The sequence below is a fragment of the Dendrobates tinctorius genome, unplaced genomic scaffold (assembly GCF_039654945.1).
Source record: "Dendrobates tinctorius isolate UK_male_01 unplaced genomic scaffold, ASM3965494v1 ptg000051l, whole genome shotgun sequence".
In the NCBI taxonomy this organism is placed as follows: Eukaryota; Metazoa; Chordata; class Amphibia; order Anura; family Dendrobatidae; genus Dendrobates; species Dendrobates tinctorius.
This window is the reverse complement of record NW_027361719.1, coordinates 25,001,033-25,026,915: the sequence shown is the minus strand read 5'-3', so window position 1 is coordinate 25,026,915 and position 25,883 is coordinate 25,001,033. Positions and strand designations below refer to the sequence as shown.

The 25,883-nt window shown below is 45.0% G+C and overlaps 1 protein-coding gene across 1 annotated transcript in view; it reads right to left on the bottom strand.

The window, feature by feature from the left end:
* The window catches only part of LOC141091339 (retinol dehydrogenase 16-like), a 75,272-nt gene that overhangs the window by 7,302 nt on the left and 42,087 nt on the right, over positions 1 to 25,883 (bottom strand). Inside the window, exons 2-3 of the mRNA XM_073576871.1 lie at positions 24,699 to 25,023; positions 13,096 to 13,354 (exon numbers count right to left, since the gene is read on the bottom strand). Coding sequence (XP_073432972.1) covers positions 13,096 to 13,354; positions 24,699 to 25,011 — 572 coding nt within the window. The 5' untranslated portion in view covers positions 25,012 to 25,023. The remainder of the gene's footprint in view (positions 1 to 13,095; positions 13,355 to 24,698; positions 25,024 to 25,883) is intronic.

Sequence of the window (25,883 nt, the reverse complement as noted above, 5' to 3'; positions counted from 1 at the left end):
CTCCCTCAGAGGTCATGGGTCTTCCAGCAGGACAATGACCCAAAACACACTTCAAAAAGCACTAGAAAATGGTTTGAGAGAAAGCACTGGAGACTTCTAAGGTGGCCAGCAGTGAGTTCAGACCTGAATCCCATAGAACACCTGTGGAGAGATCTAAAAATGGCAGTTTGGAGAAGGCACCCTTCTAATATCAGGGACCTGGAGCAGTTTGCTAAAGAAGAATGGTCTAAAATTCCAGCAGAGCATTGTAAGAAACTCATTGATGGTTACCGGAAGCGGTTGGTCGCAGATATTTTGGCTAAAGGTTGTGCAACCAAGTATTAGGCTGAGGGTGCCAATACTATTGTCTGGCCCATTTTTGGAGTTTTGTGTGAAATGATCAATGTTTTGCTTTTTGCTTCATTCTCTTTTGTGTTTTTTCATTTAAGACAAATTAAATGAAGATAATAATACCAAAGAATTTGTGATTGCAATCATTTTCAGGAAGAAACTTAGTATTATCTGACAAAATTGCAGGGGTGTCAATACTTTTGGCCACAACTGTAGATGGAGCACAAAATATATCTTTATAAACCTTAGCAGGGCCACAGGGGCCCATACATCCATACAACAACCTTATGATTGTGGGGAGGTGGGGGTTAGGTCAATATGTTGCCATGAGACCCATATTTTTTTGTGTATAAGCCCCTACTCCAATATGTAGGACTGAAGGAATTTTTTTCAAAAACATTTGGTCTCTGAGTTACAAGAAGGTGGGTACTGCTGCCAGATGTCTAGAGGACATCTGCAATCTTCAGATTTGGGAATACATTCATATATATACTGTATATAATGCCTGGACTTTATAACTAACTAATTGCTATTTTTACATTTCCGGTTTGAACTCAGAATTGTGATCCATTCAGTTCTGTTTATTTGTTTTATTATTTCTAAACTATTTGCATGCAGACAGAAACATAAGGTATATATAAAAAATGTTGCACATATTGAACTCTGCTAGATTAGACTTTTACCCACAAATATGAATTTTGTATGTATTTTGTAAACTTTTATGAAAAGTTGCATAATTGATGGTGCCTTCACATCAGAGTGCTGAGATGCATTATGCCAGATGTCTACTTTCAGCCAGTAAGACACAGCAGAAAGCCAGATTGGGGAAGTGTACAATGTTTTTTTTTAACTACAATGAGGGAAAAACTTTTGAAACTCAATGTAATCGATCATTCTCTCTCCAAAATCTAATGTAGAGGGAGACCATTAAACAGGCGACCCATTCCCATTTAGGTAACTCGGCTCAAGTCCTCTTCTAACGTCTGTATTGGGTTTGAAGAGATAGTCTTGCATTGTGTTGGTTTTTGGCATTTGAATGTAAGGCAGAAATGTTTTGTCTGCTGGTATTGAGGAATTTTATGTGCAAAGAATATTAGAAGGATGAAGAACTTTTCTCTAAGAAATTATTAGATTTAATGGTATAAACTGGATAAAACACTATAAGAATTTCTTTCCATACTTTTTCAGTAATTTACAGAAATCACAAAAACACCAATGAAAAAATGAAAACATGTTAAAGCGGTTGTCCAATACTTTATACCCCCTCCTCCCAATCTGTCTTCCCAATTATGCAGAGAAGCATAATTGCAATTGTTTTTTCATCACAGAAACCAAGATAGAGATGCATATGGTTGGCAAAAAAGTGCCAGCTTACAAGTACGTGATGAAATAAAAGAATATTACAAATATGTTTGTCGGCAGATGAGGCAGGTTATAATGTGTGAACAACCACTTTAAAATACCTTGTGTGAATTCAATAAGTTAAATACAAACCTTCACCTTAATATATACCGTATGTTGTCGGCAGCTGCTAAAACAGCCACAAGTGGCATGAATCAGATGCTGACTGTGTTATTGCAGCCATGTATGTTTTACACTTTGAAAAACATGGCCAGTCTATGGCAGTTTCTTCCCATTCTTCTCCCTTAGACTGATTCGTCTCTACCTAAGTGTGTGTAAAAGGAGTGATCTGTTAGTCTAAGGGAGCGGCCCTGGGATTCTTGGATGCGGTCCCTGGCTAGCTTTCCAAAATGTGTTCTCTGAAACATAGCAGCGTTTCTGAGAAAAATATACCCGGCATAGTTGCCTCGTTTGCGCAGTATGAATCTCCTGACGGGTTTCTTTTAATACTATCAGCCCAATTCAAAAAAGTTGTGATGCTCTGTAAAATGTAAGTAAAACATAAGAATGGAATGATCTGGAAATCTCTTGCAGCCATCTTCTTTTCACAGCAAAACATAGAACACAGATCAGAAGGTTAGTTTACATTTGAAAAAAATTAACTCATTTAGATATTGATGGTAACAACACATCTCAAAAATTAGAACAGAGCCATGTCTACTATTGTGTAGGATCCCCTATTTTTTTTACAACAGTCTTTAAATATCTGTGATGTGAGGACACCAATTCCTGGAGTTGTCGTAGAGGAATGTTGTCCCATTCCTGTCTGATGTAGGTGTCACGGGGCACTAGTGGGAAAACAGGGGACGAGGAACCTGGGCCCCTGAACTGCCCCTCAGGCTAAGGGGGTGCCCTGACTTTCCTTAACTTGGGGGTACACTTGATGGTAGTGAGGCCCAAGTCCCTGACCTGTCCCTATCTCCTGTTTAGCCCTGAGCTAAACCCCCAACCCCCTTCCCAGGAGGTGAGACAGGGAAAACAGTGAACTGCACCAAAAACCAAAAGAAGGAAAAACAGACACCACGGGGTTATGGGGATGCCCTGACTTTCCTTAACTTGGGGGTACACTTGATGGTAGTGAGGCCCAAGTCCCTGACCTGTCCCTATCTCCTTTTTAGCCCTGAGCTAAACCCCCAACCACCTCCCCAGGAGGTGAGACAGGGAAAACAGTGAACTGCACCAAAAACCAAAAGAAAGATAAAACAGACACCACGAGGTTATATCAACTGAAAAACAAATCTTAGCTTTATCTGCTGCTAAGCACCGAACAGCAGAGTTAGGCACCAGAACAAGGAAATAGCTGGAGCCCTACTGCAACACAGCCTGCTCCTGACTCCAGCTTGGTTGGTCTCCAAAGAGGAATAATATCACCAACAGTTAGCTGGTGTACCTGGTGAGCTTATATAGGAAGGTGGGAGTGGTTTCCACCTGCCTCAACAGATAGACCAGCCATGCAATTACACCAGCCGCCACCGGGGGGCAAAAACTGATATTAACCCCTGATGGCCAGAAAGAAAAAAGTTATATATGAGGATCCAGATCTGACATCGATCCAAAAATGGATCGTGACAGTACCCCCCTTACAATGAGGGGCGTCTGGACCCTCAACACCGCACCTCACCAGGAAACCTACAATGAGGATGCCTTGATCCACCAGAGTTCACCTTGGCCGTCACCAGGCTCGCTGGTTTATGGCAAATGTGGACTGATGGAGGTGACAACGTATGCTCCGGAGGTATCACAAATCTCCAGAGCTCCGACCTGGGGAATGAGTTGTGTACAGGCATTACTGGGGGTAACTCCAGCTGGTAAGTCCTCGGGCCTAGAATGGCCAACTGTTATGATTGAGTCACCGTAGGAGGCAAAAACAGAAAAGCTAGCTAAGTCCAGAAAACCAGAGAAGTTGGCAGCTATCGGATTGCAGACCCCTGAACTTATCAACACAACTAGCAGTAGCCGTGGGGGGTTCCTACGATGCCCTAGACCCCTCAATCACAGCCGGAGATATAAATAGGCCTAAAGAAAGAAAGGGGAAATCTAAACTGCCCCAGAGCAGACCCCAAAGCAATAGGCAGCCCCCCACAAATAATGACGGTGAAGCAAGATGAAAACACAAACACAGACAGAAAGATAGGCTGAGCAAAGACGGGGCCCAAACTAACTATATAGAAAAGGACAGAAAGGCTGCTGTTTGCAATCCGTGAAAAACCCTATGAAAATAAGAGCCAACAGACTGACAGTGAAAAATGCCCTGAAGACGCTAGGCTTCAAAAAGCTATGTCAGTACTCAGACATATACTGAAGACAGAGCTACAGGCAAAAGGAGATTCAGCTCACCCCAGCAGGGAATGGCAGAATCCAGAAAAGAAAGGAAAACAAAAACTAAACACAAATGCAACAGGCAAAGCAAAAAACTTAGCTTTAAGAGAGCAGGAATCAGACTGGTGTCCTAGGAGTCCACAGAGAAATCACCCGCAGCGCAGAATGGGTGAGGCAGCCTTATATCCAGTCTGTGACTCCACTCAGCCAGTCATCATCATTAGTCTCAGGTGTCTGATAATCAGGCTCACTACCTTTCCTTACCAGAAGAGGGAGTTCCCCGGGCCTCAGTGATGAAGGGGAAAATGAACTCACAACAGTACCTCCCCCTTGAGGAGGGGTCACCGAACCCTCAACCACGCCACCAGGGCGATCAGGGTGTGCCCGATGAAAGGCACGCACCAATCTTTTGGCATGAACATCAGAGGCAGAGACCCAGGAATTATCCTCCTGACCATAACCCTTCCACTTAACCAAATACTGGAGTCTCCGTCTAGCCAGACGAGAATTCAGTACTTTCTCTACCACATATTCCACGTTACCTTCAACCAATACAGGGTCTGGAGGCGCCACCCCCGGAACAACAGGTTCAACAAACCTCTTCAACAAAGACTTATGGAACACATTATGGATTTTAAATGTGACAGGAAGAGCCAAACGAAAAGAGACCGGATTAATAATCTCCAAAATCTTGTAAGGTCCAATAAATCTAGGCTTAAACTTAGGAGAAGCCACCTTCATAGCAATATTTTTTGATGATAACCACACCATATCACCAACCTTAAACTGGGGACCAATAGTCCTATGTCGGTTGGAAAACCGCTGGGCCTTTTCCTGGGAGAGAGATAACTTATTCACCACTTGGTCCCAGATCTGGTGCATTCTCTCCACCACAGTGTCAACACTTGGGCAGGCAGACGGCTCCACCTGCCCTGAAGAAAATCGAGGATGAAACCCAAAGTTACAAAAAAAAGATGACATCAAAGTGGCAGAACTAGCTCTATTATTTAAAGCAAATTCGGCCAAGGGCAAAAATGAAACCCAATCATCCTGATCAGCGGAAATAAAACATCTCAAATATGACTCCAAGGTCTGGTTTGTTCTCTCTGTCTGCACATTGGTCTGAGGGTGAAAAGCAGAGGAGAAGGACAACTGAATTCCCAGCTTGGAACAGAAAGTTCTCCAAAATCTAGACACAAACTGAACTCCTCTGTCAGATACAATGTTCTCAGGAATCCCGTGCAAGCGAACCACCTGTTGCAAAAACAGGGGCACCAACTCAGAGGAAGAAGGCAACTTAGGGAGTGGTACAAGATGAACCATCTTAGAGAACCTATCACAAATCACCCAAATAACAGTCATCCTTTAAGAGACAGGCATATCAGAGATGAAATCCATTGAAATATGGGTCCATGGCCTCTTGGAGACAGGCAAAGGCATCAACAACCCACTAGAGCGAGAACACGATTTAGACAGGGAGCACGTCCCACAGGACTGCACAAAATTCCTGACATCACGAGACAAGGAGGGCCACCAAAATGACCGACTCACCAGATCTCTAGTACCAAAAATACCTGGATGACCAGCCAAAGCAGAGCAATGCACTTCAGACATCACTCTCTTCTTCCACTGGTCAGGAACATACAACTTTCCACTGGGACAACGCTCAGGTTTGTCCTCCTGGAACTCTTCCAGAGCACGTCTCAAATCGGGCGAGATGGCAGAAAGAACTACCCCTTCGCCTAAGATGGTAGCAGGCTTGGTCACCACAGGAGAATCAGCAAAGAAGCTCCTAGAGAGGGCGTCTGCCTTGACATTCTTAGTTCCAGGAAGAAAAGAAACCACAAAATCAAAACGTGTAAAAAACAAGGCCCACCTAGCCTGTCTAGGATTCAAGCGCTTAGCCGACTCTAGATAAATCAAATTCTTGTGGTCGGTGAGGACCACGACTTGATGCTTAGCTCCCTCCAACCAATGTCTCCACTCCTCAAATGCCCATTTCATGGCCAACAGTTCCCGATTCCCCACATCATAGTTACGTTCAGATGGAGAGAACTTTCGAGAAAAGAAAGCACAGGGATTCATTTTAGATGTTACAGGATCCTTTTGGGACAAAACAGCTCCTGCACCAATCTCAGAAGCATCCACCTCTACCTGGAACGGAAGTGAGACATCAGGTTGCCGCAACACCGGGGCGGAGGTGAATCTTCGCTTCAGCTCCTGAAAGGAAGAAACAGCCTCCGGAGACCAATTCAACACATCAGCACCCTTCTTAGTCAAATCAGTTAATGGCTTGGCAATACTAGAAAATTTTGCTATAAATTTCCGATAAAAATTAGCAAAACCCAAAAACTTCTGGAGGGCCTTCAAAGAAGTGGGCTGAACCCAATTGGAAATGGCCTGTACCTTGGCCGGGTCCATTTTAATAGTTGACGGAGACAAAATAAATCCCAAAAAAGAAATCCTCTGTACTCCAAAAAGGCATTTAGATCCTTTGACATACAGGGAATTCCCCCTCAAGATCCGGAACACAGTCTGAATATGTTTCACATGAGAATCCCAATCCTTGGAGAAAATCAAAATATCATCCAGATAGATAATCAAAAATTTATCGACAAAATCTCGGAAAATATCGTTCATGAAACACTGGAAGACAGAAGGGGCATTAGTGAGCCCAAAAGGCATCACCAGGTACTCAAAATGTCCCTCCGGAGTATTAAACGCCGTCTTCCATTCATCCCCATGCTTAATGCGAATAAGATTATACGCCCCCCTGAGGTCAAGCTTGGTAAACCAGCAAGCACCTTTAACTCTGGAGAATAGATCCGAAATCAGGGGTAACGGATACTGATATTTAACAGTAATTTTGTTGAGGGCACGATAATCAATACAAGGTCTTAATGATCCATCCTTTTTGGCTACAAAAAAAAACCCGGCACCTAAGGGTGACGAGGATGGTCTAATGTGACCCTTCTCCAACGCCTCCTTAATATAGGATCGCATAGCCTCATGCTCAGGTACAGATAAATTGAAGAGCCGACCCTTGGGAAATTTACACCCCGGGCTCAGCTCAATTGCACAGTCATAACTCCTATGAGGAGGCAGAGACGCAGACTCATTCTCACTGAATACATCATAAAAGTCCGCCAAATAATCAGGAACATCATGCGACTGGGGAGAGGTGGAAAACACCGGAGCCTCATTAAAGGCACACCGACAACCCCAACTCACCACAGACACAGATTTCCAATCCAAAACTGGATTATGAATTTGTAACCAGGGAAACCCCAGAACAATGGTATCATGCAGATTATGCAACACCAAAAACCTGCAATTTTCTTGATGGTTTGGGGTGACCTGCATTACCACCTGGGTCCAAAACTGAGGTTTATTTTTAGCCAAAGGAGTAGCATCAATCCCCCTCAAAGGGATGGGCGTCTGCAGAGGTGTCATAGGAAATCCACAACGTTTAGCAAAATCCAAGTCCATTAGATTTAGGGCTGCCCCCGAATCCACAAAAGCCTTGGTGGAAAATGTGGACAGGGAGCAGATCAGAGTAGTAGCAAGAAGAAACTTAGGTTGAACACCACCAACAGAAAACGTGTGTGCAAAGCGTTTCTCTCGTTTAGGACAGACAGAAATAATATGCGAGGCATCTCCACAGAAAAAACACAACTTATTACGCCTTCTGAACTCCTGACGCTGCTCTCTGGACAAAACTCTATCACATTGCATAGGTTCAGACATTTGTTCAACAGTTGGCAACACCTCTCGTGCAGTTTTGCGTTCGCGCAAACGCCGATCAATCTGAATGGCTAATGACATAGAATCGTCCAGACCAGAGGGAACAGGAAATCCCACCATAGTATCTTTTACGGCTTCTGACAAACCCTTCCGAAAGAGAGCAGCCAAGGCATTATCATTCCAGGTAGTAAGTACCACCCACTTTCGGAATTTTTGACAGTACAATTCTGCAGAATCTCGACCCTGGTTCAATGCCAGCAGGGTCTTTTCAGCCTGATCAATGGCATTAGGTTCATCATACAACAACCCCAAGGCTTGAAAGAATGCGTTCACATTAGTCAGAATAGGATCATCTGGTTTCAAAGAAAACGCCCAATCCTGGGGATCGCCACGCAGCAAAGAGATGACAATTTTAACCTGCTGCGCGGAGCTCCCTGACGAGTTAGGCTTCAAGGCAAAAAATAGTTTACAATTATTTTTGAAATTCAAAAATTTAGATCGATCCCCAAAAAATACATCAGGTGTAGGGATCTTTGGTTCAGCAGCATGTGAATGAGCAAGGTAGGCGGAAATTCCCCGCACTTCCGCAGCGAGCTGCTCCACACGATCAGACAATTGCTTTATCTCCATTGAGAGAAAAAAAAAATTCCCCCTACGGCCTCAGAGATATAGAGGAAAAAATATACACACCCCTTATTTTTTTTTTTACACAACTCTTTCCTGCTATTGAGTACCCTAGGATCTGCGGTTCGGCGGGTGATTCTGTTATGATTGATTCACCGTAGGAGGCAAAAACAGAAAAGCTAGCTAAGTCCAGAAAACCAGAGAAGTTGGCAGCTATCGGATTGCAGACCCCTGAACTTATCAACACAACTAGCAGTAGCCGTGGGGGGTTCCTATGATGCCCTAGACCCCTCGATCACAGCCGGAGATATAAATAGGCCTAAAGAAAGAAAGGGGAAATCTAAACTGCCCCAGAGCAGACCCCAAAGCAATAGGCAGCCCCCCACAAATAATGACGGTGAAGCAAGATGAAAACACAAACACAGACAGAAAGATAGGTTGAGCAAAGACGGGGCCCAAACTAACTATATAGAAAAGGACAGAAAGGCTGCTGTCTGCAATTCGTGAAAAACCCTATGAAAATAAGAGCCAACAGACTGACAGTGAAAAATGCCCTGAAGACGCTAGGCTTCAAAAAGCTATGTCAGTACTCAGGCATATACTGAAGACAGAGCTACAGGCAAAAGGAGATTCAGCTCACTCCAGCAGGGAATGGCAGAATCCAGAAAAGAAAGGAAAACAAAAACTAAACACAAATGCAACAGGCAAAGCAAAAAACTTAGCTTTAAGAGAGCAGGAATCAGACTGGTGTCCTAGGAGTCCACAGAGAAATCACCCGCAGGGCAGAATGGGCGAGGCAGCCTTATATCCAGTCTGTGACTCCACTCAGCCAGTCATCATCATTAGTCTCAGGTGTCTGATAATCAGGCTCACTACCTTTCCTTACCAGAAGAGGGAGTTCCCCGGGCCTCAGTGATGAAGGGGAAAATGAACTCACAACAGCCAACACCCGATACGGCCAGATCACCCGAGAACTCCAGACCCCAGCAGCACACTTCCACCGGATGCTTTTTGTGGACACCCATATGTACTCATTCACACACAGGTCCGGACCTGAACGTTTATTGCCACACACTCATTTGCCACAGGATGGTGAACTCTTCCACGAACTGACAACAGAGGTGTCCCCCTGTGTCACCACACTCACACCCTCACAATTCACAGAGGGAACCACCACCCTCCTCCGACCCCTCCTCCTATGAGGACTTCACCTCTCAGGGTTGGCTAATGGTGAGGGTTGACACTTGCCCCTACTCCCTGGCAGCACCTCTGCTGCCCACACTGGAGAAGAAGGGGACGGTTGTAGAATGACGGCAGAGACAGTAGCCCCCAGGCAGCAGCCCTCACACGACTAACCCCAGCTGACTACTTCCCTAGACCGCCAATTTATTACCGGGTTGTGTTTTTTCAACCACGGGAGGCTTAAAACGATAGGTACTGGCATTCCCTCCAAGATGTAGCATGACAGGGACTCTTCATGATGAGTCCCTATACGTAGATGTATGTTATCCACGACTTGGGTCAACCTTTCCTGGCTAAGTAGGACAGAGTCACTGGCCAGGACGCTTAGGGGTTTGGCTAGCCTCCTACACCTCAGGCCATGGGTCCGGACAAAGTGAGCATCCACCATATTAACGCCTGCTCCACTGTCCACAAGCACCGGAAGACCCTCAGTTTCCCTGCCAAGCACCACTTCCGCAGACAAGTTACACTGAAGGGAAGAAATGGAGGAAATATATTTTCCTGGACGCCTCCCTCCACACAACCAGGGGGACACGGCTTCTTAGCTAGTACAGAAGATTTGGCAGATGCTGGGCAGACTTCGATGAAATGACCAGTCTGCCCACAGTAAAAACATGCCCCCACACCACGGCGAACTGCAGGCAACCCCGTTTGGGGACCAACTATTCCCACCTGCATGGGTTCGTCCGTCAGCACCAATGTGTCCTCCTCCCCAGCAAGGACTACAGGGGGCACATTTGGTGTATGCATCTCCCTGAGGTGTCTATCCACATGGATGGCGAGGAATATGGCGGCCTCCAATGACCTGGGGGCAGCGCACTGCACCAGAGTATCCTGCAACTTTGGAAAACGGTGAACTGCACCAAAAACCAAAAGAAAGATAAAACAGACACCACAGGGTTATATTGACTGAAAAACAAATCTTAGCTTTATCTGCTGTGAAGCACCGAACAGCAGAGTTAGGCATCAGAACAAGGAAATAGCTGGAGCCCTACTGCAACACAGCCTGCTTCTGACTCCAGCTTGGTTGGTCTCCAAAGAGGAATAATATCACCAACAGTTAGCTGGTGTGCCTGGTGAGCTTATATAGGAAGGTGGGAGTGGTTTCCACCTGCCTCAACAGATAGACCAGCCATGCAATTACACCAGCGGCCACTGGGGGCAAAAACTGATTATCCCCCAATGGCCTGAAAGGAAAAAAAGGTTATATATGAGGATCCAGATCTGACATCGATCTAAAAATGGACCGTGACAGTAGGATTCTCGTTAGTCAGGAGTTCTGGATCTTCATTGCTAGATTTTTTGTTTCATGAGTCAAATGTTTTCTATTGGTGAAAGGTTTGGACTGCAAGCGGCCGGTGCATCTCCCAAACTCTTCTTTTGTGAAGACATGCTGTTGTGATGGATGCTGTATGTAGTTTAGCCTTGTCTTACTGAAATATGCAAGGTCTTCTCTGAAATGGACATTATCTGGATGGGAGCATATGTTGTTCTAAAACCTCTAGAGAATGCTCATTCCAAGATGTGTAAGATGCACATGTGTGGCGCCCCCAGGAGTATGGCCGCCACAGTGGCTTTGCCTTCCCCCAGGGGAGGGTAATGCCAGGCTTGAAGGCAATGATGGGTCTCTCTTGCAGTCAATCTATGCATGCACCACAGTTCCACTCCCGGCCAGCAAGGGGAACTCTGAACCGGGATTAAGGGGAGGAGTGCGCTCTGAGGGCCAAGAGGAAGGAGTGGTTAGTTAGTCTGCGGAGGGTGAAGTGTGCAGACGTGTGGAAGGAGCGCTGAGATAGAGCTGGAGGAAGAGCTCATCTCTGGAGAGAGCGCAAGAACTGGAGCCTGGTCGTACGGATACTTACGGTCCTGCAACAGATACCAGAGGAGTAGGAGGATGTAAATGCCCTACTCCCATCTAAGACTTGAGGGCACAACAGCAGCTTGGATAGAGAGCCAGGACTTAGGAGTAGAGAGTCCCCGAGATAGGCTACAGCTGTCTGCCGTGCAAGTGAGGTTCTTGAGAACATCTGACAGAAGGAACTTCTGTGTAACTCTGTACTGGAGGTCCCGCAAGAAAGCGCTGGTAAGGAGACTGCACAGCCCGTCTGCAGAGAGAGAATCCCTGAATTGTTTCCAGGCTAGCCTGCTCCAATACCATCTGTAATCAGGACCCTGGACTGCAGTTATCAAGTAAAGGTACAGAAATTGCACCCCGCTGTGTCTTGACTGCTTCCTACCTTCCCGGCACTGCTACATCCCCGTGCCAACCACATCTACACTGCCCTGGGACTATAGCTTTACCTGTGGGGTGCTTTTACATCTTTGCTGCACCATACCATCAGTCACAGTGGATCTGCATGCAGCATCGGCTTAACAATTCCCTTGCCGAGCACCACAGGTGGCGTCATGAACTATTCATCCAACTACATTCCACCATTCACATCTTTCTATTACTTGGGTGCCCAGGGCCACGGTCCGGGTCACCGCTGCTGTGACACATCCCACTGACACCGGCCCGGTACCAAGTACCCCACAGCCCCACCGCTTGGGAGGGCGACCCACATGCCATAGGCATTAATGCAACACCATACCATCAAAGATCCTGGCTTTTGACTGTGTGTTTGCAACAAGTTTGTAAACTGTGTGTCTATAAGGCATCTTCTTTGCATAATAGAGCTTTAACTTGCATTTAAGAATTGCAAGACTAACTGTTTTCATGGACATTGATTTCTCGAAGTATCCCTAAGTCCATGCAGTGACCAAATTATGTCTGTTTTAATGCATTCCCGTATGAGTGAACATAGATCACAAGCATCCAATATTGACTGTTGGCCTTGTCCTTTGTGCCCATGGGCTTCTCTAGAATCTTTGAATCTTTTGATGATATTATGTACTGTAGATAGTGGGATTTGCAGTTCTTTCAATTTTAGGTTGAAGAACATTTTTCTGAAATTGTTCCACAATCTTAAGACTCAGTTGTTCACAGATTGGTAATCTTCTGATCATCTTTTCTTCTGAGAGACTCTGCATCTGTAACATGCTCTTTTTAAAGAACCATTTGATCATCAATTGAACCTTTAGATGTTTTACATTAGTACCATTACATTTCCAGTCTTCTGTAATCCCTGTCCCAATTTTTTTGAGATGTGTTGCTGCCATCAATTTCTAAATGAGTTAATTTTTTCAAAATTAAATGGAAAAATGTCTTTCAACTTCTGAACTGTGTTCTACGTTCTGACATTAATTAAATATCTATGAGATTTCTAAATAATTCTATCTTTGTTTACTTTACATTTTACCCAGCGTCCCAACTTTTTTGGATGTGAGATGGTAGAATAGACGGAATAAAGATTAGGGAACACATATTAAAAAGCTAAATTATCCCCTTCATGAATATATATGTAATGATGAACGGTACTCAGTAATACTGCTTACCGGAGATTGTCTGAGAAGGCTTCCACCCCATATTTCGATATGCAATAACCTCCACCACAGAGACTTATTCTTCCAGCAACACTTGCCATATTAACAACACGACCTTGAGCTCTTCGAATCATGGGCAACATTTTGAGTGTCACATCAATAAGTCCTAATAGATTCACATTTAAAATTTTGGTAAAATCATCTTTAGTCAGCCATTCATTGAGCGCAATAGGGATGGCAGTGCCAGCATTATTCATCAGACCCCAGAGTCCTGTAAAACATGTGTATAATGTAAAGAAAATTGCTGGGGAAAAAAGTTAAATTTCTTGCTTATTTGCATAAGAAAAGTTATATTTCATAATATGGATTTTAAAAGAAGCTGTAAAAATTGACTAAATGCTTTTAAGCCCTTGTAGTTCTTGAAGATGAAGCTTCATGACATCCTCAGTCATATGGTGGCCATTGACATAGAAATCATACATCCAGTGTGTTGACCTCATCTGTCTTCACCAACAAAAAGTAGAAATACATGAGTATGCATAGCAAAGAACAATAATAGCATTATAGAAGGTGCTAAACATCATTAGATTTAAGATATATAAACAACTAGCAAAATACCCGTGGCTTTGCTCGCGGAAAATTATATTGTTAGTTACGCTTGCCATGGTTACATTTTCAGTTTCACCCTGAAGCTGACATCTTCAGAATATAAAATTAGTTTTTTCAACTCTTCTCTTTTGTTAGTTTGGCATTAACAGTAGTGATGAGCGAACGTGCTCGGATAACATCTTATCCAAGCAGGCTCAGGTGTTATCTGAGCATCTGGGCAAGCTCGTATATTGTGTTCGAGTTTCTGCGGCTGCATGATTTGACGCTGTTAGACAACCTCAACACATGTGGTGATTGCGTAACAAACAGGTAATCCCCAAATTTGTGGAGGCTGTCTAACAGCCATGAATTATGCAGCCGCAGAGACTCGAGTATAATATACGAGCCCGCCCAGATGATTGGATAACATCCGAGCGTGCTAGGATAAAGTTATCTGATCATGTTTACTCATCAATATTTAACAGTTGTTTATTTTTAAAATTTTGTCGTAAAACTGAGATGAACAACACCTACTTTTTGAACTAATTTTTATTAAATATTACAATTTACTCTCCTTTAACAAAATTCATTTGCTCCAGGAATAAACAAACCTATTTTCTGAAAAATTTGGCACCGGACTTTGAAACTTGGCATAAATCCTGTTTCCTCTATTCCAGCTGTCGTACCAAAGGATGTCATGTGGTAAGATGAATTGTATCTCCTAATACTTTGCAGAAAATGCTTGGACTCAGGAATTGTTTACAACATGTATGAAAGAAGTGGTGCGGGAGGTAGATTTAAAAGTGGCAAATAGGGATGAGCGAGTATACTCGTAACTCGGGTTTCCCCGCGCATGCATGGGTGGTCTCCGAGTATTTTGGCGTGCTCAGAGATTTAGTTTCTGTCGCCTCAGCTGCATGATTTGCGGCTGCTGGACAGCCTGAATACATGTGGAGATTCCCTAACAAACAGGCAACTCCCACATGTATTCAGCCTGTCTAGCAGCTGAAAATTATGCAGCTGCGGCGACACAAACTAAATCTCTGAGCACGCCAAAATACTCAGAGACCACCCGAGCATGCTCGGGGAAACTTGAGTAACAAGTATACTCGCTCATTATTAGTGGCAAACTGACTTTGCCATTTCAGCCACACATATCAGGCACTTCCAAGTTAAACTTTTTTGCTTGACAAAGTTTCCGTAGTATGTCCATTTTGCCTATTATGACTTTCAGATGTTACCTATAGTCATGAATTGCGTCATAGTGAAACGCTACCAAACTCAAGTCAGCTTGTCTACGTCTTTGCATAAGGTGCATGTGTCATATGTGGTCATTTTAACAATGTGCATTCTTTTGTTCAAATATTTCCACATCCGTTGATTCAGCCTGTCTCATCCAATTCTCCTGAAGACGACATCCCCGGTGTTTAGATGTTTCAGCTTCCTTTGATTTAGCCTGTTTCACCCATTTTTTTCTGAAGAAGATGTTGCCATTGTTCAGATGTTTAAGCTTCCTTTGATTCAGCCTGTCTCATCCATATCTTTTCAAGTCAGGACTTGCATTGTTCACTTTTCTCAGCTGTTTGAGACAGTTTTGCTTTCTTAGCTTTTGGATGAACTTGCCCAATAGATGGTCGTTTTTTGGGGGGGCATTTTAAAAAACAGTCCTTAGTATTATGACCCTTAGTAATCACCTCACACTGATCAGAGATCTAATAGGTGAATCTATATACAGTATATAAAGCAGAAAATGTGTGTCCTGAAGGATCTCAAATCTTAGTTATGAAAACTGCTTCACATTCAGACTGTTGTAGTTATCCAGAGCAACCAATAAGAGCTTAGCTTTCACTTTACCTCAGCAGCTTCAATGCTGAAAGCTGCACTCTGGATGCTACAGACAACAGAACAAACTTACTGTGATGCCAATTTCATAAATGAAGTCTCAGCTACTTGTGCAGTGGCTATAGGCAACCAGAACAATCTTACTGTGAGGCAATTCTCATAAATGAGGCCCCAGTTACTTATGCGGTTGCTATAATTACAGACTTTAGAGTGACATATAAGATTGCCCTACATTGGTGACTATATGGTTGCTGCCCCTTTAAGACTCTTTAGGTGCTGTTGCTTTAATTTTTTAGACCCTTTGGGCAAATACTGTGGTTTTGCATTCAACACACAGGCACCCATTTTCTCCTTTATTTCTATAGAGTCTAAATGTGAGGGTCTGAATATGCTGCAGGGGGGAGATTTCAAGTTTTAATGTTCGCAGTATTTTTACTCAAAATTAGACTCAAATCGAGTGAAAAATGTGGTTTTGTATTCAATGGATAACCACACACAAATTTTCTTCATTATATATGTACCGAATTTTTCGGACTATAAGACGCACCGGACCATAAGAAGCACCCCAAATTTTGGGGTGGAAAATAGGGGGAAAAAAAATAATGTGTCAATTGGGGGTCCCCATTCCATGGGGTGGCTGTGCTCTGTGGGGTGGTTGTGTCCGTGGGGTGGCTGTGCTCTATGGGGTGGCTGTGTTCTGTGGGGTGGCTGTGTTCTGTGGGGTGGCTGTGTCCGTGGGGTGGCTGTGTCCGTGGGGTGGCTGTGCTCTGTGGGGTGGCTGTGTTCTGTGGGGTGGCTGTGCTCTGGTCACAATATACTTACAAATCTTGTTGCGGCGGTCCAGTGGCGGTGGTCCCAATGCAGCCTCCCTGTGCTCTGTGGTGCGGTGGTGTCGGGGCTCTGTATTGTGGCTGCAGCGGGGCTCTGTGCAGGGGGGCTCCGCCAGCATTTCGTTAAAACCCAAAAGCCCCCCGCAGCTCCATTGCTGCAGCGCGGTGACCTCCAGAAAGAGCTGCTAGCATCCGACATTGCGCTTGCACCTTGCCTTTGTCGTTTGGTGGCAGTGTCCACACCGCGCTGCAGTAACAGCCTCCTTTGCGTTTGCAGTTGCAATGCCGCGCACACGGTAGGTCTAGTCGGACGTAGTGCCGCCATCTTGGGTTACTCCTGTGACCGTATACCGTGTGTGCGTTTTTTACTGAGTTCTGTGACTACAACAGACTCAGTTATTTGTGTTTGTATTTTTGGCATCTCCGTGAGTTTAACTGAGATTGCTCTGCACACCTGGGTGGAGTTTAACCCCGTGTGCAGTTCCGCCATATTGCTCCTGCCACCACCTAGCAGCGGTTATTTCACCTACTGCACGGTGGACCCCGAACGGCGAACGCACTTTATTTATATTTTTATTTAGTGCGTTCCGCCGTTCCTAACATTATACTAGCGCCAGGGTCTGGCTAGTGATGGCAGAACAGCAGCAACTCTTACAGTGTATTCGGCATCTTGAGGGCCAGCTGGCCACAATTGAGAGGACTCTCTCAGTTGCACAATCCACCGAAGCTGCTGTAAAGGCAATCACAGAGGCGGTTTCCCATATGTCCACGTATTCCCCCGCGCCGACAGTTACCCGCCTCCCGTTGCCCGATAAATTTTCTGGCGATGGTGCCTCCTGTAGGGGTTTTATCAGCCAGTGCTCCATTCAGCTAGAGTCACTGGCTACACGATTCCCTACGGAACGGGCCAAGGTGGGGTTTATTGTCTCCCTGCTGTCGGGCAAAGCGTTGGAGTGGGCTACACCACTATAGGAGCGTGGTGACCCAGAGGTCCGGACCGCTGCTCACTTTCTAACAGCTATTAACCCCTTCACGACCCATGACGCCTACGTAGGCGTCATGAAAAGCAGTGCCCAAACGACCTATGATGCCTACGTAGGCGTCATGCTATAAATAGCCCCCCTGCGGGTCGGGTGACCGGGGTCACTGAAAGGTCACCCGACCCGCACACAAAGGACCCTTCAGAGTTAACACCTGGGGGTGTGGCTTAGCCCCCACGTGCCTACGATCGCTCTGATTGGCTGTTAAAAGTGAAACTGCCAATCAGAGCGATTGTAATATTTCACCAATGAAAATTGGTGAAATATTACAATCCAGCCATGGCCGATGCTGAAATAGCATCGGACATGGCTGGACACCGAGACCCGACCCCCCCCACACCGACTGACGGCACCGATCGGCTGCCGCCACCGTCTGACGGCACCGATCGGCAGCCGCCGTCATGATCTGCCCCTCCGCCTTCCCTCCGCCCCCCCAGCCCTCCGATCACCCACTCTCACCCTCCTTTGTGCCTCCGACCTCCCGCTATCCGTCCCGGTGTCCTGCCGTCCAGCGTCATGGGTGCCGCACGCCGAATCGAATCTGCAACGCTGCAGATTCATTCATTTATTTTGATCACTATGATAAACTTTCATAGTGATCAAAATAAATAAAAAGTAAATCACCGCCCCCCTTATCACCCCCATAGGTAGGGACAAATAATAAAAAAAAAAAAAAATTTTTTTCCATTAGGGTTAGGTCCAGGGCTAGGGTTAGGGTTAGGGTTAGGGCCAGGGTTAGGGCTAGGGTTAGGGTTGGACTAAGGGTTAGGGTTGGACTAAGGGTTAGGGTTGGACTAAGGGTTAGAGTTGGACTAAGGGTTAGGGTTGGACTAAGGGTTAGGGTTGAACTAGGGGTTAGGGTTGGACTAAGGGTTAGGGTTGGACTAAGGGTTAGGGTTGGACTAAGGGTTAGGGTTGAACTTAGGGTTAGGGTTAAACTTAGGGTTAGGGTTGAACTTAGGGTTAGGGTTGGAATTGGGGTTAGGGTTGGGTTGGGGTTGGGATTACGGTTAGGCTTGTGGTTAGGGTTAGAGTTGGGATTTTGTTAGGGGTGTGTTGGGATTAGGGTTGTGGTTAGGGTTATGATTAGGGTTAGGGGTGTGTTGGGGTTAGGGTTGGAGATAGAATTGAGGGGTTTCCACTGTTTAGGCACATCAGGGGCTCTCCAAACGCGACATGGAGCCACCATTTATTCCAGCCAATTTTGCGTTCAAAAAGTCAAACGGTGCTCCCTCCATTTCGAGCCCCGACGTGTGCCCAAACAGTGGTGTACCCCCACTTATGGGGTATCAGGGTACTCAGGAAAAATTGCACAACAACTTTGGGGGACTAATTTCTCCTGCTACCCTTGGGAAAATAAAAAAATGGGGGCTAAAATAATTATTTTTGTGGAAAAAAAAGATTTTTTATTTTCACGGTTCTGCGTTATAAACTTCTGTGAAGCACTTGGGGGTTCAAAGTGCTGACCTCACATCTAGATTAGATCCTTAGGTGATATAGTTTCCAAAATGGGGTCACTTGTGGGGGGTTTCCACTGTTTAGGTACATCAGGGGCTCTGCAAATGTAGCATGACGCCCACAGACCATTCCATCAAGTCTTCATTTCAAAGCGTCACTACTTCCCTTCCGAGCCCCAACGTGTGCCCAAACAGTGGTCCCCCCCACTTATGGGGTACCAGCGTACTCAGGACACACTGGACAACAACTTTTGGGGTCCAATTTATCCTGTTACCCTTGTGAAAATAAAAAAATAGTGGACTAAAAATAATTTTTTGAGGAAAAAAAAATATTTTTTTATTTTCACGGCTCTGCGTTATAAACTTCTGTGAAGCACTTGGGGGTTCAAAGTGCTCACCACACACCTATATTAGTTTCTTGGGTGATCTAGTTTCCAAAATGGGGTCATTTGTGGGGGGTTTCCACTGTTTAGGTACATCAGGGGCTCTGCAAACATAACATGACGCCCACAGACCATTCCATCAAGTCGGCATTTCAAAACGTCACTACTTCCCTTCTGAGCCCCAACGTGTGCCCAAACAGTGGTCCCCCCCACATATGTGGTACCAGCGTACTCAGGACAAGCTGGACAACAACTTTTGGGGTCCAATTTATCCTGTTACCTTTTTGAGGGAAAAAAATATTTTTATTTTAACGGCTCTGCGTTATAAACTTCTGCGTAGCACCTGGGGGTTCAAAGTGCCCACTATGCATCTAGATAAGTTCCTTAAGGGGTCTAGTTTCCAAAATGGGGTCATTTGTGGGGAACTCCAAAGTTTACGCACAGAGGGGCTCTGCAAACACAACATGGTGTCCGCTAACGATTGGAGCTAATTTTCCATTCAAAAAGTCAAATGACGCTCCTTCCCTTCTGAGCCATGCTGTGCGCTAAAACAGTGGTTTTCCCCCACATATGGGGTACCAGTGTACTCAGGACAAACTGGACAACAACTTTTGGGGTCCAATTTATCCTGTTACCCTTGGGAAAATAAAAAATAGCGGGCTAAAAAATTATTTTTGAGGAAAAAAAATTATTTTTTTATTTTCACTGCTCTGCGTTATAAACTTCTGTGAAGCACGTGGGGGTTCAAAGTGCTCACCGCACATCTAGATAAGTTCCTTCGGGGGGTCTAGTTTCCAAAATGGGGTCACTTGTGGGGGAGCTCCAATGTTTAGGCACACAGGGGCTCTCCAAATGCGACATGGTGTCCGCTAACGATTGGAGCTAATTTTCCAATCAAAAAGTCACAAGGCGCTCCTTCCCTTCCGGGCCTTGCGGTGCGCCCAAACAGTGGTTTATGACCACATATGAGATATTGATGTACTCAGGAGAAATTGCCCAACAAATTTTAGGATCCATTTTATCCTGTTGCCCATGTGAAAATGAAAAAACTGAGGCCAAATAAAATTTTTGTGAAAAAAAAAGTACTTTTTTTTTTTTACAGATCAATTTGTGAAGCACCTGGGGGTTCAAAGTGCATACTATGCATCTAGATAAGTTCCTTGGAGGGTCTAGTTTCCAAAATGGGCTCACTTGTGGGGGAGCTCCAATGTTTAGGCACACAGGTACTCTTAAAACATGACATGGCAACCGCTAAACATTCAAGCATATTTTACATTCAAAAAGTAAAATGGCGCTCCTTGCCTTCTGAGCCCTGCCGTGCGCCCAAACAGTGGTTTATGACCACATATGAGGTATCAGTGTACTCAGGAGAAATTGCCCAACAAATTTTAGGATACATTTTATCCTGTTACCCATGTGAAAATGAAAAAACTGATGCTAAAATAAAATTTTGGTTGGAAAAATTAAAATGTCCATTTTTTCATTCCATGTTGCTTTAGTTCCTGTGAAGCACCTGAAGGGTTAATAATCTTCTTGAATGTAGTTTTGAGTAGCTTGAGGGGTGCAGTTTTTAGAATGGTGACACTTTTGGGTATTTTCTGCCATTTAGACCCCTCAAAGTGACTTCAAATGTGAGGTGGTCCCTAAAAAAAATGGTTTTGTAAATTTTGTTGTAAAAATGAGAAATTGCTGGTCAACTTTTAACCCTTAACTTTTAACTTCCTAACGAAAAAAAATGTTGTTTCCAAAATTGTGCTGATGTAAAGTAGACATGTGGGAAATGTTATTTATTAACCATTTTGTGTCACATATCTCTCTGGTTTAACAGAATAAAAATTCAAAATTTGAAAATTGCAAAATTTTCAAAATTTTCGCCAAATTTCCATTTTTTTCACAAATAAACGCAAAGATTATCGACCTAAATTTACCACTATCATGAAGCCCAATATGTCACGAAAAAACAATCTCGGAATCGCTAGGATACGTTGAAGCGTTCCTGAGTTATTACCTCATAAAGGGACACTGGTCAGAATTGCAAAAAATGGCCAGGTCATTAAGGTCAAAATAGGCTGGGTCATGAAGGGGTTAAGCAGGTCTTCCTAGGGCCACGGATCATGCACGATACCTCTCTTCAGCTTCTAGCTTCGACTCAGGGTGCTCTCTCGGTTAGTCAGTATGCCGTCCGTTTTCGGACACTGGCTTCCGAGTTGGAGTGGTCTGATAAAGCCCTCATCCCTGTGTTATGGAGAGGTTTGGCAGAGCACGTAAAAGATGCTCTCTCCACTAGAGAGGTTCCTGCCAGTTTGGAAGAGCTCATTGCCATTTCCACTCGCATTGACCTCCGTTTTTCGGAGCGCGGTATGGAGCGTGCTCAATCCAAACGGAAGGTTACTCCGGCTCCCAATTTTTTTGAGCCTCTGGAACTACCCGAGCCAGAGGTTCCACCCCCAGAGCCCATGGAGGTGTCTCGTGCCGTTCTTCGGGCGTGTCTGGCACAAGACTCCAGTCGCGGCCTTATTTGTCAACACGTGGGGTCTCAGAACAAGTGTGCCCCGCAACGGCCAGATTCTGTACCGCCGGGCAAGACCCTTGTTCCTCCCCACCTTCGGCCGAAGGTTCTTGCTTGGGCACACACGTCCAGGAGGGGTGGTCACTGCTTTGTGCAGACCACAAAACTCCTGGCAGGGTCTTACTGGTAGCCGCACAGGGCTTAGGATGTTAAAAAATATATTCGGGCCTGCGCCTTTTGTGCTCGGAATAGCCTCCTTAAGCAAAGAACGGAGACGCCTGCCGACACACGGTGGCATTCCACTTTAACTTCCTCTCCTGCTGTCTCCCACGGGTCCCTTCTCAGACCTGACGATCTTGCCACCCCTGAGGCCTTCCACATGTCCCGGGTCTCTCTGTCATCTACCGGGACATCAGACTTGCCTGCGGACGAGTCTGAGGAAGATACCTCTTGCAGGCACAAGTTGGTGGATCGTAAGGCTCAGGGAGGGGGGGCCCTAGGAGGGGGGGTAATGTTAGGAGTCGGATTCCTGCATTTACTCAGCAGGGATCCAGATCCTCACATTTTGCATTCTTCTGGTGACTGACTCATTTGAAACCCCTTCCCTCTGATATTACGCATGTGAATAGGGACGGAGTTATTTTCAGTGCCAGCGCTCCTCTGCTTCGACTCGCACAGCTGCTAGCGTCCGACATTGCGCTTGCGCCTTGCCTTTGTCGTTTGGCGGCAGTGTCCACGCCGCGCTGCAGTAGCAGCCTCCTTTGTGTTTGCAGTTGCAACGCCGCGCACACGGTAGGTCTAGACGGACGTAGTGCTGCCGTCTTGGGCTACTCCTGTGGCCGTATACCGTGTGGGCGTTTTTTACTGAGTTCTGTGACTACAACAGGCTCAGTTATTTGTGTTTGTATTTTTGGCATCTCCGTGAGTTTAACTGAGATTGCTCTGCACACCTGGGTGGAGTTTAACCCCGTGTGCAATTCCGCCATATAGCTCCTGCCACCACCTAGCAGCGGTTATTTCACCTACTGCACGGTGGACCCTGAGCGGCGAACGGCGAAAAATTTATATTTTTATTTAGTGCGTTTCTAACATATGTGCCCACAATAGTCACGGGTGGAATCGCAATCAACCAATGGCTATTTGTTGTGAATTCTCTTACTTCTGAGTCAGGGCTCCCTCTGGTCATTACTGTGGGTAGTGGAGCTCTGGGGTTACTGATTGGAGTATTTAAGACAGCAGGCTTCCTTCAATCCCTGCTGGTGATTAGTTTTCCTGTGCATTCTGAGGTCTGATGTCTCCTGCTCTGATCCTGCATTTTTCAGTTAAGTTGTTAATTTGCTAATCCTTTGCATCTGATAAGGTTTTGCCTCTTTCTGCTTGTTGTGAGGGTTCAGCGTGCTCCCTGCTGGGGGCAGTGCTGGACCCCGCTCCATGTGTTGCAACTTGTGTCAGTTTGTTCAGTTCCCTGTTATATTAGTCTCTTTTGCTTTGCTGCCAGTTCATACCAGAATGCTGATATAGTGGGGGCGAGGTCATGAGACCTCAGTGTTTTTTGGTCCATCAGTCGTGTTGGAATTTTTAGGGTTTTTGTGTGATTGCAGACAGTGCCTTTCCTTTCCTATCCTATCTAGTCAGTTCAGGCCCCATCATTTGCTCAGTCTATTTTCTGCCTGCGTTTGTGTTTCATCTTGTCTCACCAACAATATATGTTTGGGGGCTATCTATTTCTTTGGGGTTCTACTACGGGGCAGTTTAGATTTCACCTTTCTTGCTTTAGGCCTAGTTAGTTCTCTGGCTGTGTTGAGGCGTCTAGGCCATCGTAGGTACGCTCCACAGCTACTGTTAGTTGTGTTGTTAGGATTAGGGGTCTACAATCCACTAAGTTACCAACCTTTCTGGTTTCCTGGTGGCCTAGCCTATTCCTGCCATCCTCCTCGGTGACCCGTTCATTACAGCTATTAACCCGTTAAATGTCGCTGTCAAACTCTGACAGCGGCTTTTAACAAGCGCTTACGGCAATCGCGCCTGAAATACTCACACCGGTGACCCGCGTCACGTGATCGCGGGTCATAAGTGTGTCGGCAAGAAAACCAGAGGTCTCCTGGAGACCTCTATGGTTGTCAGTGCTGGATTGCTGTGAGCGCCACCCAGTGGTGTGCATGGACATAAAGCTGTCAATCAGTGGTGGGGAAGGGGCTATACAGAGTTAAGAATTTGGAAAACTGCTAGATCTGCAGCAGATAAATCAGTGGGATTAAGTTACACATCAATGGAATCAAGGTCTCTGCTCCTACATTATGCTGCTCCCAGATGGGGTAGAAAAAACCTACTTGGTATCAGATGCCCTTTAAAAAAATGAGTACTGCTTTATGCAGCGCTACGTTCACTGCAAATATGTGGTTCTTAGGAGGTATGGATTGTCAGAGTGTAAAAACATTTGTGAGCAATTAAGAGAGTCTTGTTATCTAAAGGGTTAACTGAGCAGGATAACTATTCATTTGCCCAACTGTTAAGATGCTGTGTCCGGATGTATGTATTATGGTTTCCAGATGAGCTTGCTCCATACATGGGTGCCTACTGTGTTGTACAGCTGCCACAAGATACAGCTATCAATGCTAGCTCTTATCACATACAGTAAATGTAACCCATTAGGTGACCAAGGCATCTACTTGGTTAGACAGAAAGCGTCACACCCCAATCCACTTAACATGGCCACAGAGTGCCAATAACTGCACCTTGCTTGGTCCCCTATGTCAGCCATCTTGGTACTGCCGTAAAAGTCCTGCCAGGAGATCGTTAGGTGTACAATACACTAAGTTATAGAATAACTGCAATTTAATGAGAATTGCCCATGGCAGGAATAGTTTATATTTTATAACAATACACTTGTGATGTACATTTAAACAGAAATAAACTAGTGTTTTCTTGTGAAATGTAAAAAGTTGTTGTCTATTCGTGTGACCCACCTTTATCTCGGACAATACCACTGACCCATTCTGCTGCAGCGCTGACGCTCTGGCTGTCCGTGACATCTAAACGTATTGTCTGCAATCTGGTTGATGTTTCCTTCTTTAGCTCATCTGCCCCCTTATCAGTCAGACAAGCTGCCAAAACCTTCATGCCACGCTTGTCAAGCTGTTTTGCCAGCAGATTTCCAAATCCAGAATCACATCCCGTGATGAAAACATATTTGTCTGTGAGATTCTCCAGGATCAGACTATGTCTATATCGTCTGTATAGGATGATCAGACTTAGGAGCACCAACAGAAGGAGCCACATGGTGACAAGGACCTAGGAGATGGCAATACAAAGAGGGATTAAAACAATGCTATTTGTATATAGAACAATAGATGAATTAACTATACAAATAAACAAATGTTGCCTTTTTTTCCTCTGGTACAGCACTTAAAAGGAGGGGGGGGGGTACAAAAAAACAAATCTGACCAATAAAATTAAATTATGGACATGTGCAAGCTACTATGACTGCAGTATGGCCAGTCTCCTGGTTACAAACTAGATATGTTCTGTAGCTTTGTAACACAGATACAGTAAGGGAAAATAAGTATTTGATACACTGCCAATTTTGCAAGTTTTCCCACCCATAAAGAATGAAGAGGTCTGTCATTTTTATTGTAGCTACACTTCAACTGTGAGAGACCGAATCTAAATGAAAATTCAGAAAATCACATTGTATGGTTTTTAAATAATTAAACTGCATTTTATTGCATGAAATAAGTGTTTGATCATCTACCAATCAGCAAGAATTCTGGCTCTCACAGACCTGTTTTTTTTAAGAAGTCCTCCTACTCTGCACTCATTACCTGTATTAATTGCACATGTTTGAACTTGTTACTTGTATAAAAGACACCTGTCCATACACTCAATCAATCACACTCCAACCTCTCAACCATGGCCAAGACGAAAGAGCTGTCTAAGAACACCAGGGACAAATTGTAGACCTGCGTAAGGCTGGGATGGGCTACAGGACAATAGGTAAGCAACTTGGTGAGGAAACAACAACTGTCGGTGCAATTGAGAATGAAAGAAACAGAAGATGACTGACTGTTAATCTTCATCTGTCTGGGGCTCCATGCAATATTTCACATCATGGGGTAAGGATGCTTCTGATAAAGGTCAGGAATCAGCCCATA